General features: G+C 45.5%; 1 protein-coding gene across 1 annotated transcript; it reads right to left on the bottom strand.

The window, feature by feature from the left end:
• Positions 1-1,383: 1,383 nt before the first annotated feature.
• LOC123124946 (blue copper protein) lies at positions 1,384-2,207 on the bottom strand. The gene is made up of 2 exons (XM_044545494.1): positions 1,981-2,207; positions 1,384-1,851 (listed from the first exon to the last, which is right to left on the bottom strand). Exons 1-2 carry the CDS (start codon positions 2,141-2,143, stop codon positions 1,523-1,525), a joined length of 492 nt encoding a protein of 163 aa, XP_044401429.1. The 5' UTR covers positions 2,144-2,207; the 3' UTR covers positions 1,384-1,522.
• Positions 2,208-15,604: the final 13,397 nt, after the last annotated feature.

The raw sequence follows: 15,604 nt of genomic DNA, 5'->3' as shown, positions 1-15,604 counted from the left end.
GGACCTCTCAAACATGTCTCAAACACCCGGGCAGGTCGTTTGGTCACAGACCGGTCACAAAAGTCAATCCAATCGGAGCTTCCAAACCGCGGACAAATGCCCGGGCTGACCGACACCCCTCATATCCAGCCTAAATATAGGGCGGATATGAGGCGGCCCGGGCCCGTCCGCCACGTCAGCCCAGCCCACCGCTGGCCCACCCCGACCCCACAAAATCCCCCTCCTAAGCAAACCTTAGCTCACTTCAATCCGCTCCGCTCCCCGACGCTCCCCTTTCCCCAATCTGTCAAACCCCTAGCGCCAGGGAATATGTCAAGCACCGGCAGCCACTCCGACGACACCTCTGGAGACGAGGACGAGCTGACGCTCCGTATCGCGCTCGAGCGCTCGCTGGTCGATACCGGCGGCAGCTCCGGGTCCAGTGTGACGCCACCTGTCGCGTATCGCCGCAGCGCCAATGCCAGCACCAACCCTTCTCGTCCCGTGCGCGGATCTGCGCGGCCTGCCCGACGGCGTCCTCCACCTCCGGCCGCTGTTCCGCGCGGGCAGCGGTGGGTTCTAGTGCCCTCTCTGTCGGCGGTGCGGATGCGGACTCCGGAGTCGGAGGCACGCACCACCCGCAGTGAGAGGCAGAGGGCAAGGGAGACGGGGGCGGGTCCGACGTGGCTGCTCAGTCCGCCCGCCGCCGCCACGTGATGCCGGTGCTCGACGAGGAGGAGCCTCTCCTCCAGTGGGTGTACCGTCGATCACTTGCCACGGCGGAGATGGACGCCCCGGGAAGATCAATGCCAAGCAGATCCGGCTCGGCATTGAGCAATCCGAGCGGTTGGTGGCGGCGGCAGCAGCAGAGGCGGCGAGGGTGGCCAAACTCAAGCGCAAACAAGACCGCATCGTCCGGCGCTTGGAAGGCTACATCGTCATCTCCAATTCCTCCTCCTCCGACGTCGACCCACCTCCTGCTGCGGACGCCTACAGCAGCGCTGACGACCGGAAGGCAAAGGGTTGGCGAGGAAGTGGTGAAGCTCGCCCCCTCCTTTTACATAATCTAGTTCTAGTATGTAGTTACAATGTGACGGATCGTTGAACTGTATGAACTATGCCCGTTTGTTGATATTTTGGTGATGCGTATGTGAATTATGCCCGTTTGGTATTGGTTTATATGTCTGTTTCCATTTCATTTTGATCGTTTAGTGATCTACGTACAACTTTGCATGAATTTGTATGGATATAGGGTGCCGGATATGAGATACCCGGGTGCAGAGACACGAATTTAGGAAACGCTCGGTGAGTGTCCGCAGACGCGCCACGCGTCTGCGGACGTTTTAAGGGTCGGATTTGTAGACACTCCCGCGGCACACACAGGCCACATCGCAAACTAACGAACATATGTCACGTAAGTACATGAGCGATTGAGCGTGCACGGTGAACGTAGCAAAAAAACAAGTGAACTATTGTTCGTACACACGAATCAAACTGCACGGTCTGTCCGTTTCTGGCCTGATCATACTACTCATGACGGGTTTCATGAGAAGAGCGCGAGCGCGACCAGAGCCCCCTCGGCAGCGGCGACAGCGGCGCTCACCGCCGGCCCGCGGGACACACCGGAGGCGCCCGTAGGGACGGTGCCTCCGGTCGTCGAGCCCCCGGCGACCGTCACGGTGACGGTGAGCTTCATGCCGTTGGGGCAGTGGCCCGTGACGTCGCAGATGAAGTAGTGCACGCCGGCCATCGTGAGCGTGACGGTGGTGGCGCCGCTGTCGTCGTTGCTCAGGGAGTTGGCGCCCGAGCAGGCGCTGTAGCCGCTGTCGTTCACCTCCGTCACCGTGTGCGCCTTCCTAGTGTAGTTGAACACTGCACATGAAGTACGTAGATCACCGACATGTACGTACGTACGTTCCAACTCACCTAGGCTAGCGTCTCATCAGTCATCACTCATCGGCGACCAGGTAGCTTAGTTGTGGCGAGAGCTATATATCTCACCTAGCTTGTCGCCGACCGCGAAGGTCTTGTCGGACGTCCAGGCCGTGTAGTCGACGCCGGTCTGCCAGCCGTGCCCGTCGCCGACGTCGAACGTCGTGGCCGCGGCCGCCACGGCGCAGCTGGCGAGCAGCAGCGCGACGAGGGCGGCAGAAAAAGACGCCATGGTCGACTGAAACCCTTGACGAGTGGATAAGCGAGGATCACACTGTTGCTGACTCGCTGTCGTTGCACACTCGACAGCAGGTGGTCGGAGCTACGGTCTATTTATACACAGATTTTTCAGCTGAAAACCGAACTTCTGCCAAATCCCCGTCCCCTTTTCAGAACCGGCGTAGGCGCGGGGTGTGAATGGAATGGGACTGCCATGGCTTTGGTGCGACACAAAGCTTGGAGTAATCCAACCAGAGGGGAGGCGAAAGCTTGGCCTATCTGGCTGGCATCTCTGCCCCCGTTGTGTTTGTGTGCCGCGCGCTGGCAACCGCACTACGCACATATGGAAATGCCTTTGGGCGATCCGATTCGGAGAATCCGCGTCTTTTAGGAGCTACTCACGGATCGACACGTCGAGGGCACTCGAAGCGTAAAAGGAGGAGCTGGTGATATGATAGACTGGTGATGGTGGGGCCGATGGTAAAATAACTCGACCGTGATTGTGCCAAAATAATGAGTCAATTACACTGGTGGTGCTACAACTTGGCATAAACTGTCACTTTGGTGCTAGAAGTTGTGGGGTACATCAAAGTGGTGCAAAAACTTGGCATTGGCGTGCAAATATAGTACTTATCTCGTTTGTACACGTAATCATTGCTGACTAGGCGCATGGGGCCCGCTGTCAGCCAGTAGACCAGAGAGAAGGGGCTTATGGCCTGATTTTTTTGAAAAACACCCTTGAGATAAAAAAAACACAAAAGAGCCCAAAGTTCCATCCAATACTATATAAATATTAAATTCATGACGGATCTAACTATATTGATTTAGTATTGTGAATGTTGTCTATAAAGTTGGTCAAACTTTAGGAAGTTTGATTTCAGACAAATCCTATATGCAGAGTAAAAATGACCGGAGGGAGTATGTAAATTATACAAAATGAATATTCATATGAACAGTTTAAATTATAAATTATGAATATTTCTAGTTAATGTAATTATTTAAATGTTATATAAAAAATATTTTTTTGAAATTGTAATTTATCCTTTTTATTATAAATTATGCAAACATTCATATAATTTGTAAATTATTACTATGAGTATTTTAACTTAATTGGTGAACAATGTTTTAAAATAAATTATTCTTTTTTATGTACAATATTTATAAACACAAATATCCATGCGTTATTTTTATTACTGAGATTATAATTTGGATTTTTAAGGCAAATATAATTTAGATACTTTCTACAATTTTTTTTAAAAAACTAACAGGTGCCAACTGGGCCGGAAGATCTGTAGCGCATTTAACCTCCTCTAGCGCCGATGTCAAATACATAAAATGTTGTTATCCAATTTGTGTAGTTTGATCGTAATGGGTGTAGTGGTTTGCCGGCTCCGGTGCCCTGGCAAGGTGGTGTGTTCGAGACTTGCCGGTGCAATTGCCATTTAGTTTTCGCTCTTAGGTTACAGGCGGACCCACTTCTCATATTGAGGTTACAAAATTTCCCACGTCAATTGCTATTTTTTTAAAGAAAAAAAATATTTCGAGGGCGTTTTTGAAAAAAAAACAGGCCACACTTTCCTTTTCTCTGGTCTAGTCGATGACAGCCGGCCCCACACGCCTGGTCAACACCGACTCCGTATACGAACGAGATAAGCACCGTATTTGCACGCCAATGTCAAGTTTTTGCACCATTTTGATGTACAACACAACTTCTAACACCAAAGTGACCGTTTACGCCAAGTTGTAGCACCAACAGTGTAATTGACTCCAAAATAATCGATCTGCCCACTCCGCCCCGGCGCGTCGATAGCTCGCCCGCGGTGAGGGCGAGCGTCCCGTCGCCTCTACCGGGGCCCGTTAGTTGCTAGTACAAATGTTAGTTCGTTCGTCTTTTTCACTCCCTCCGATGCATCTAGAATGATATTACTTTACTTCATTTTTTAATGATTGTCCGACTTTTAAAATATGTTGATAGCATTAAACAAACTTCATAATATCTACAAAATGTTCACGTGTTTCAAAAAAAAATGTGACATTTTAAAAAAATGTTCTCACAATGTAAAAAAAAATTCGCATAATTTAGAAAAATGTTTACGCACTTCAGAAAATGTTCGTAACATTTTATATAATGTAAAACAATGTTTGTCTAAGTTTAACACAAAGCATCGTACCATTAAAAAAATGTACATGGCATTTACAAAATCTTATATGTTCAATAAAATGATGTGACATTTAAAAAAATATTCAATGTAAAAAATGTTTTGTACCATTTAAAAAAATCGTGACATTTAAAAAGTGTTTGCGCATTGAAAATATGTTCACAACATTAAAAAAATAGATATATTGTAAAACATGTTCATGTTATATAAAAAATGTTTCATACCATTCAAAAAAATGTTAAGCATGTAGTTGAAAAAGTTTGAAGCACATATTTGAAAAATGTTCAACATATATGAAAAAAATGTTACGGGTGTATACGGAAATGTAAAACATGTATTGAAAGAGGTTGGCATGTATTTAAAAGAAGAAAAAGAAAAACCCCAAAGAAAACCAGTAAATAAACACATGAAAAAATAGTAAAAAATAAAATAAAATAAAGGGACACAGAAAACCAAAAACCGCAACAAAAAACATAGAACACATAAAAAAGCACATGAATACCGGTCATAGAAGCTTCCCTAAAAACCGCTCTCCTATGACCCGGATTGGGCCAGTCCATCTGGCTCTCACCTTGTGCAAGACAGAGTACCACCTCGTAGTAGGCGATATATCTATACCCCTATATAGTGTGTGAAAAACTTTAAAAGATGATTGTTGGATGAAGCCAATCCGACGGTGCGGAGATGGCAAATCCGAGCATTACTGGCCGTTGGATATCATCTACATTCCACCAGATTTTGCCACATGTACAATCTAGAAGACTTCATGGTTGAACTTAAGCATAATGCACAAACCTCAAAACACAATCACTTCTCCTTTGTTCTAGAATCTTCCGTATCATAATTGACCAATTTTTTTTCTACATGAACTGCCATTATTTATTTTTACTTTATGCTTTACAACGTACAATTCCATGAATCTTAAAATATATTAGCTTTTTTATAAAAACTAATTGATTTTGAATGAGACGAACTATAAGAATTAAACGAACATCTACATCATGCATATATGACTCAAAGCTTACATGCTATAATGTGGTATTTATTCATAATTTGGTTGCCAAATCTCATGCGTACAATGCACGTGTACCTTACTAGTAGCTCATGCGACTCAACCCCACCTGGAGCATAGTTAGGAGTTCTGTCATGCCAGTAGCCAGTAGCCCCTTGGGCTATAACTTAGGTTGCTACATGATGTTTGGGCTTGGCCCAACTATAACTACGTGGAGCAGCACCTATAAGACAAGCGACCAAAGCATAGAAGAAGCAACGAAGAATGGGATTCGCTGATTTCCTTCCCTCTCATGTATCTCTCTGCGCATAACCCATTATTGTCGTTCTGTTCTACCCAATCTCTCTCTGAAACCTGCATGAATGTATCAAATAGTTACCGATTTGTGTTGTGTTATTCTCGGGGCATCACTGTTAGTATCCAGAGCTTGCTTGATCCGGGCGCGCTGCTCAAAATCTCTTGATCGTACTGGTAACATCCACATCCACCATGACGGTTGTTGATCACTTTTGGGCTTGATATGGCGTAATTCCTGGTTGGGGTTTGGTTGATTTGGAGGAAAGGTCGCTAAGGTTTCACTCAAGTGGACTGCGGAGTGAGGAACATGTAGGAGATATGCCCTAGAGGCAATAATAAATGATATTATTTATCTTCAAGTTCATAATTATGTTTATGTTCCATGCTATAACTGCAATGATTCTCGAGTCTGCAATATCCACGAGGCTCGGAGGGAGACTCATATGCACGTGTGGAATAATAAACGGTAAGAAGTATTCCTAGTCTGGCCTCTAAGACTAGCTCAAGTGTTGCATGATGGTTCTGTTTTCCTGATCATGGGCATGTCTATGCCATCAACTTTGAGGGCACAATGTTAAGAGAACATTTGTGTCGAATCGACCCGGATTGATGTTATGCTATGAGATTCATTCGTCACAAGTTAATGGTACATAACACAGAGATAGTTAACGTTTGCATGATTCCTTAGACCATGAGAGTATCGAGTTTCTTCATGCTTGCTTCATGAACTTTGGGGTTTGTTAAACGTCATCCGTAAATGGGTGGCTATTACGGCGGCTTACGGGTTCATGGAAAAGTATGTCAAATAACTTGATAGCTCAAGATTGGGATTTGCTCCTCCGACGATGGAGAGATATTCTCGGGCCCTCTCGGTGTTACGGTATCCATAATCGTCTGGCCAGACACCTTGTGATTTGATCACTGGGATGCCAGAACATGGAAACGAGAAAAGAGAACAAAACCGGTAACGAGGTAACTTGCATGGTGGACAAATTGTTCGTCCACGGGGATGCAATAAATCTCACCTCGGGTGTTTGTGACATATCGCGAAGCAACAGGAATAGCTCACTGCAACTGGAGGTTCACTCGAATATTTATTCGTGTGGGTATAGGGGTCAATATGGGTGTCCACGGCTCCGATGTTGATCATTGATCGGAAGGGGTTCCGGGTCATGTCTATACTTCACCGAACCTATAGGGTCACACGCTTAAGGGTCATCTATCTGTTGAATACTAGACAGGGAGTCTGAGAGAAAATCACCGAAAAAGTTTCGGACACCGAAAAGTTTCGGACAGCGGAATCGTACCGCAGAGAGAGGTCATCGGATAAGTTTCGATGAAACCGAAAAGTTGTTTCGGGATATACTATTAAGTCAAATTGGTTTCGGAACATGCATGATAATTCTTTGAGGGTGCCAGAGTCATTCTGGAAACTTTCTGGAATTTTCCGGGATAAAAGCTGGAATTGCTCCGGAGCTGCCGGAACCACTTCAGATGCTTTTCGCAGATGAAAATCACTAATCCGAAATTGTTTCGGAACGCGTTGAAAATTATTTGAGTGGGTACTGGAAATGTTCTAAGCCCACATAAATATTTTCAGTTCGAACGGACGCTGAAAAATGTCGTCGTGAATGTGAAAGTGCTTTTTGGGATATTTATGGAAAGCCACCTTTTGGGGCTTTTCCCAAAAGGCTTCTAGAAGGACTTGGGGATCAAGGAACCCCCTTTGGGGGGCCCCCATGAAGGTGGGACGTTGGAGGGTGCAGCTCCTCCATGGGGCTCCACTTGTCATCCCTTTATGCCCTTTATGTGTGACATAAAGTGTGGGCATTTGTGGGTTTTTCATGTGTCCCCTACCCCTTGGGTTTTCCTATAAATAGAGGTGGAGAGGCACTCTCCACACTCACTCTTTCTCACATACAAGTGCCATTGCAATGATCTGGCTTCTTCTCTCCCTCCCACGAAAAGAGTTTCGTAGAGCCGTAAGGCTGTCTGGGTTCCGGCAGGAACTAGTTCTGGACGGCGAAGCCCTGCCGGATAGATGACACCGTATGTGTGCAACTCTGTAGAGAGATCGTAGTTTTGGTCTTAGTTCGTGAGTGCCTCCCGAAGGGCTGTCCGTGTGACCGTCCGAGTTTCGAAGGTCCTCCCGAAGGGCTGTCCGAGTGACCGTTCGAGTTTCGAAGGTCCTCCCGAAGGGCTGTCCGCGACACCGTCCGGGGGGGCTGTTCGACCGCCTCCCGGAGGGTTGTCTGAGGAGCAGATGAGGGTATACATCCTCGCGGTTGAGAGGTTGTAAATCCTAGCTGCGGGGATCTGCACCGCCGATCGTCATCGACTCTACTTCCCGCTGCGCTACGAGTCGGTAACGAAAAAGATCAAACCATGTATGCAGTCTCCATAGTGGTCCTAGGCTGGTGCGTAGGCCGGAATTTTTGTTTTGTTTTCTGCTGCGTTACCCTACAGTGGCATCATGAGCCGTGCTATGCGTAGATGCAGGTAGCGATCTAGAATACATAGAGATGTATGGGTGTTGCACAATATAATTTGTAGTAGATGAGTTCTATTACTGAAAATTGTTTGTGCGTAGCAGATGAAATCTGTTACCCGATGTTCTTGTTGCTTCCCTAGAATTTGCATATTTCTGATCTTGATAACGGCATGGTGGATTTTCAATGTTCTGGCAATCCGCGATCCTGATTGATCAACGAAGTGCTAACAGTTCGTTGAAATCCACCATAGTTAGAAACAAAGATGAAATTTCGCAGACAAAAGGGCAATGCAGATATGATCTGCACGGGGGTCATGCGTATGACGAAGTTTAGTATGGGGCTCGAGATTTAATTATCTTGTGTTTCATACACCCCGAGATGTTAATCTAGCAACTTGAATAATCATACTTGATGATAAAACGTTGGTAGCTTCGGTTTGTTTCGAAACCTTAGAAGCCATAAAAACAAGTTTTTGCATGAACCGATTAGATTAGAGGTGTCTAACTTGGTTTTGCAGGAGGGTTTTGCATGTGCATGTGATTTGGTATAGCAGTGCTCATAATAATTTGATTATGTATGAGATGACTATATGATGTAAATTGATTAACATGACCTGCGTGTCATGATTCGGCATGATGGCTGGAGCCATATGATTGTCACTTTAATGACCTGCGTGTCAACCTTAAGTAATGCACTTATTTTATTAGCTATAGAGATAGCAATATTATCTGGTGCATCAACAAGGTGGTGGCAATCTTCGTGATGGTGAACACCGACGCGAATGCCGAAGACGAAGGAATGAAATACTTCTCCGTCAAAAAGGGCTATACCATATCATGCTATTATGAATTGCCTGAGATGTTTACCCCTTATGATGCACCCTTCTTGATTGCACGGTAGTCGCTTTTTATTAGGGTGATCTCTCACTTAAAATATCAAAGTAGTTAGTGTTCACCCAAGTGTAGCACCGTCTGAAATTCGTATCTTTTCGGGGTGCGCCATGTACACATGAGCACGAACGAATCGAGAGGATGTTGGAAATATGCCCTAGAGGCAATAATAAATGGTTATTATTATATTTCTTTGTTCATGATAATTGTCTATTGTTCATGCTATAATTGTGTTATCCGGAAATCGTAATACATGTGAAAGGATCTAGATGACGACTAGAGGGGGGGGGGGGTGAATAGGCGTTTTAAAACTGTTACGGATTTGGCTTTATCCTAATGCGGAATTAAACTAAACGGATACCTTTCAAGCACAAATCCTAAATATGCTAGGCTCAACTAAGTGCACCAACAACCTATGCTAAACAAGATAGGCACTTAAGGAAACTAGCAAGCACAAACTATATCACAAGACATGGAAATGTAGGAACAACTAAACAATTCAACTAGCACAAGATATATCAATATGAGCAAGTATGAATTGCGGTAAGTAAAGGGTGCGGGTAAGAGATAACCACAAGTGAGTCGGAGACGCGGATTTATCCCGAAGTTCACACTCGTGAGAGTGCTAATCTCCGTTAGAGCGGTGCCGAAGCCAAAGCTCCGGGGCGTCACCAAGTGACTCACCGTATTCTCCTTTTCGAGTCACCCCCAATGGATGAGCCTCGATTCACTCGGGGTTGGTCTTGAAGGCGACCACCACACCTTTACAAACTTCTCCGGAGCACACCACAAGCAAGGAAGCTTCCGGAGGAACTTGACCACCTAGGCCACTTCAACACCCTTCCCCGGAGCACACCACAAGAGGAAGCTTCCGGGGGAACCTTGGCCACATAGGCCTCTTCACAATCTTCACAATGAATATCACCAAACCGTCTAGGAGGCCGAAACCTCCAAGAGTAATAAACTCACGGACTCTCACTCGAACTAATCGATGTGGGGAGCTCAAACCAATGCAACAAATGCAATGCAATGCCAAGCAACAAATGCTCAACACACTCTCTCAATCTCACAAGATGCACTTTCGAAAGTAGGAGATTGAGGAGAGGGGATGCAATGGATATGATCAACAAATGGCTCACAAATCCATCCACAAATCCCCCTTCACATAGAGGGGAGAAAGGGCTTTGGGAGAGGTGTAGAGAGGCTCAAAATGGTGTTTTGGAAGTGTAAGAACCAACCCCCAACCGGTGGGAGGAAAGGGCCCTTAAATAGCCAAACTCAGAAACTAGCCGTTGGGGCTCCAACGGGCATTTCCTGGGCACCCCGTGTGCACGGTACGAGCCCGTGTGCACGGAGTACCCAGAATTCTGGACACCCCGTGCGCACGGGGGTCAAAGACCCCGTGCACACGAGGTCCCCAGGACAGCCAGCAGCAGCCCACTAAAACATCGATAACTTGGGCATACGGACTCCGAATTCGATGATCTTGGGCTCGTTTTGAAGCTATGGAAAAGCCCAAGGTCCTCACATAGAGAACCACCCAAGATCAACAAGAAAGAATGATGCAAGTAATGCAAAGGTTTGAGCTCTCTACATGCGACGTGATCAAGCTACTTGCCCGAGAGTCCTCTTGATAGTACGGCTATCAAACCTATAATCCGGTCTCCCACCAAGCACTATGAGACCAGCAAAACTAGGAAAACCTAGCTAAGGTATACCTTTACCTTGCACATTCAACTTGAGCTTGATGATGACTTTAATGCTTGCCTCAAGTTGGAATCCCTTTCTTGTCCACGACCACTTGGTGAAGATACTCGAATTGCTTCCTCATGATGCAATGAGGGAAGCCTTATCTCAAGCCCATCTTCACATGCACATTATCATGATGTGGACCGCAAGCTTCAAAGCATATAACCTCCGGCTTCTCATCTTGCACCTGGACTCCCCGAACTCGATGACCATCACCACTTGATGTCATCTCATCTTGCACTTGGACTCCTCGAATCCGATGACCATCACCACTTGATGTCATCCACACATAGGCTACACGAGATCTTTCCTTTTGATGCAAGCCTATGAGAAACACCTAACCCACATAGACATAACAAACATATAGCATGGGTTAGGTAACAAAGCACAATTCACAATTACTTACCATACCACTAGATCACTTGATCTCACGTGGCACATTGTTTGTGCTTTGTGATTTGACCACTTAGATATACTCTTCGAGCTTCATCTTGGTCAACCAACATCTTTACTTCAAGCTCCATCTTGGTTTCTTGAAAGCCACAATGAACTCTTCATTTCACTTCATTGCTTCAAGACAATATCACCAAAGACTCTTTCATGACCATATCAAGTTCCACTATGAATATCATCTTGGTCACCACTTGCCCTTCTAAAAACTCCATCCCAAACTCTTGAGAGGCATAATGAATTCGTCACTCTAGTTGCTTGCTTCAAGACTTGATCAACATGATCTTGTCTTGAGAGGCATAATGAATTCTTCACTCTAGTTGCTTGCTTCAAGGCTTGATCAACCGAAACCCAACACATGAGCTCACCATGATCTTGTCTTGAAACCATAACTCGAATTCTTCTCTTTGATTATTCTCTCAAGCCTTGATCCTCAGAAGACCAACTTGAAACCTCGCTGGATATGGAATCTCGAGAGCCAACACCTAGGCCCCGTGAGCACGGGGTATCCAGAGAGTTGACACTCAACCCCGTGCGCATGGTATAAGCCCGTGTGCATGGGGTATCCAGAGAGGGATACCATGAGGACTTCTTCGGATGCTTTGATGGCAATCTTCACAAAACAACCCAAAGAACTTCAAGCATCACTATGGAACATATATTCATATAAGATCCAATGCACTTGATGCTCCATAGGAATTGTCATTTAATACCAAAGCTTAGAGCAAATATAACTTCATCTATACGGACTTCATCCTTGATTCCATCCAATATCCTTGAGGCATTATCTTCATATATATGGACTTCATCCTTGATTCCATCCAATATCCTTGAGGCACCATCTACGGACAAAACCTTCAAATATATCTCACTGAAAACATTAGTCCATAGAGATTGTCATTCAATTACCAAAACCACACTTAGGGGCTACATGCCCTTTCAATCTCCCCCATTTTGGTAATTGATGACAATCTCAACAAGAGGGTTTATATAATGAATTTAAAACAAGTATGCAATCTATCCGAGAATAAATTGAATACTTGAGGTGGTTTTGATAGCCTCAAATATCACAAAGATAGTTGATGTTATCAAAACCGGTTGTACTAGCATCAAAATACTACACAAGAATTTGATGCTAGTAGAACCACACTATATAGAGCAAACTCCCCCACAATATATGCATGGAAGAACTTGGTGGAGTTTCCTCTATATACACATCCATGCAACAACCACAACAAATGTAGATATGTAGAACCACACTATATAGAGCAAACTCCCCCACAATATATGCATGGAAGAACTTGGTGGAGTTTCCTCTATATACACATCCATGCAACAACCACAACAAATGTAGATATGCATGAACCAACCTACTTCACCTAAACCCTCTAAACTTCTCCCCCATTGGCAACAAAAATGGAGAAAAAATCTAGAAGACCAATATAGTATGAGTTCCTCCTTAATTTGTGCATTTCTCATATTGTGAGTGGAATCAAATGCACATATCCAGTTACGAACAAATGAAGAAATTCACACTATATTGAGGATCCATAAAATGCACCAAAAAGATATTATGATATGAGCATAGGAGTGTTCTAAAGAACATAGAGAAGCTCCCCATGATTTGTGCATTATTTAGTTTTGTACTTGGATACAACGTGCACAAAATAGGATCATCACTTGACTAAGCAAGGGTCCAAAATATATCCAACAACTCATGAGTGCAATGATATATGCAATACATACAAGCACTCACTACTCAACCTCTTACCGGATCCACCAAAGAATAAAAAGAGACAATTCCAAGGACCGGCAAGGAAACGAAAGGATATCAAAGAGGGATATGCACTTTCTCATGTGTATAAGTTTCTTACGTGGCCAATAATCATCAAGATGAGCATCCACAAAGAAACTTGCACACACAAAAAGATACAAAAGATAAGGACATGATATCCAAGAATGAATCCATTATTTATACAAACTTGATCTTAGCGAAGGGCTTTGTCACATGGTGTTGGAAATATGCCCTAGAGGCAATAATAAATGGTTATTATTATATTTCTGTGTTCATGATAATAGTCTATTATTCGTGCTATAATTGTATTGTCCGGAAATCGTAATACATGTGTGAATACATAGACCACAACCTGTCCCTAGTAAGCCTCTAGTTGACTAGCTCGTTGATCAACAGATAGTCATGGTTTCCTGACTATGGACATTGGATGTCATTGATAACGGGATCACATCATTAGGAGAATGATGTGATGGACAAGACCCAACTTAAGCATAGCATAAAAGATCGTGTAGTTTCGTTTGCTAGAGCTTTTCCAATGTCAAGTATCTTTTCCTTAGACCATGAGATCGTGCAACTCCCGGATACCGTAGGAGTGCTTTGGGTGTGCCAAACGTCACAACGTAACTGGGTGACTATAAAGGTGCATTACGGGTATCTCCGAAAGTGTCTGTTGGGTTGGCACGGATCGAGACTGGGATTTGTCACTCCGTGTGACGGAGAGGTATCTCTGGGCCCACTCGGTAATGCATCATCATAATGAGCTCAATGTGACTAAGGCGTTAGTCACGGGATCATGCATTGCGGTACGAGTAAAGAGACTTGCCGGTAACGAGATTGAACAAGGTATTGGGATACCGACGATCGAATCTCGGGCAAGTAACATACCGATTGACAAAGGGAATTGCATACGGATTGATTGAATCCTCGACACCGTGGTTCATCCGATGATATCATCGTGGAACATGTGGGAGCCAACATGGGTATCCAGATCCCGCTGTTGGTTATTGGCCGGAGAGGCGTCTCGGTCATGTCTGCATGTCTCCCGAACCCGTAGGGTCTACACACTTAAGGTCCGGTGACGCTAGGGTTGTAGAGATATATGTATGCGGAAACCCGAAAGTTGTTCGGAGTCCCGGATGAGATCCCGGACGTCACGAGAGGTTCCGGAATGGTCCGGAGGTAAAGATTTATATATGGGAAGTCTTATTTTGGTCGCCGGAAAAGTTTCGCGCTTTATCGGTATTGTACTGGGAGTGCCGAAAGGGGTCCGGGGGTCCACCAAGGGGGTCCACCAGCCCCGGGGGGCCACATGGGCTGTAAGGGGTGCGCCTTGGCCTATATGGGCCAAGGGCACCAGCCCCAAGAGGCCCATGCGCAAGAGATAAGAAAGAAGGGAGAGTCCTAAAGGGGGAAGGCACCTCCGAGGTGCCTTGGGGGGGAAGGACTCCCCCTGGACGCACCCTTCCTTGAAGGAAGGGGCAAGGCTGCGCCCCCCCTCTCCCTTGGCCCTATATATAATGGGGGGAAGGGAGGGCAGCAACATCTAAGCCTTGGGCGCCTCCCTCCTCCCCTGCAACACCTCTCTCTCTCTCGTAGAAGCTCGGCGAAGCCCTGCCGGAGACCCGCTACATCCACCACCACGCCGTCGTGCTGTTGGATCTCCATCAACCTCTCCTTCCCCCTTGCTGGATCAAGAAGGAGGAGACGTCGCTGCACCGTACGTGTGTTGAACGCGGAGGTGCCGTCCGTTCGGCACTCGGTCATCGGTGATTTGGATCACGGCGAGTACGACTCCGTCATCCACGTTCATTGGAACGCTTCCGCTCGCGATCTACAAGGGTATGTAGATGCACTCCTTTCCCCTCGTTGCTAGTAGACTCCATAGATGCATCTTGGTGAGCGTAGGAAAATTTTAAATTATGCTACGATTCCCAACAGTGGCATCATGAGCCAGACCTATGCGTAGTTACTATGCACGAGTAGAACACAAAGAAGTTGTGGGCGTTGAGTTTGCCAATTCTTCTTGCCGCTACTAGTCTTTTCTTGTTTCGGCGGCATTGTAGGATGAAGCGGCCCGGACCGACCTTACACGTACACTTACGTGAGACAGGTTCCACCGACTGACATGCACAAGTTGCATAAGGTGGCTAGCGGGTGTCTGTCTCTCCTACTTTAGTCGGAACGGATTCGATGAAAAGGGTCCTTATGAAGGGTAAATAGAAATTGGCAAATCACGTTGTGGTCATACGTAGGTAAGAAACGTTCTTGCTAGAAACCTACAAACCACGTAAAAACTTGCAACAACAATTAGAGGACGTCTAACTTGTTTTTGCAGCAAGTGCTATGTGATGTGATATGGCCAGAAGATGTGATGAATGATATATGTGATGTATGAGATTGATCATATTCTTGTAATAGGAATCACGACTTGCATGTCGATGAGTATGACAACCGGCAGGAGCCATAGGAGTTGTCTTTATTATTTTGTATGACCTGTGTGTCATTGAATAACGCCATGTAAATTACTTTACTTTATTGCTAAACGCGTTAGCCATAGAAGTAGAAGTAATCGTTGGCGTGACGACTTCATGAAGACACAATGATGGAGATCATGATGATGGAGATCATGG

Source organism: Triticum aestivum, chromosome 5D (assembly GCF_018294505.1).
Source record: "Triticum aestivum cultivar Chinese Spring chromosome 5D, IWGSC CS RefSeq v2.1, whole genome shotgun sequence".
In the NCBI taxonomy this organism is placed as follows: Eukaryota; Viridiplantae; Streptophyta; class Magnoliopsida; order Poales; family Poaceae; genus Triticum; species Triticum aestivum.
Note: the sequence above shows the minus strand (reverse complement) of the source record. Positions and strands in the feature narration are given on the sequence as shown.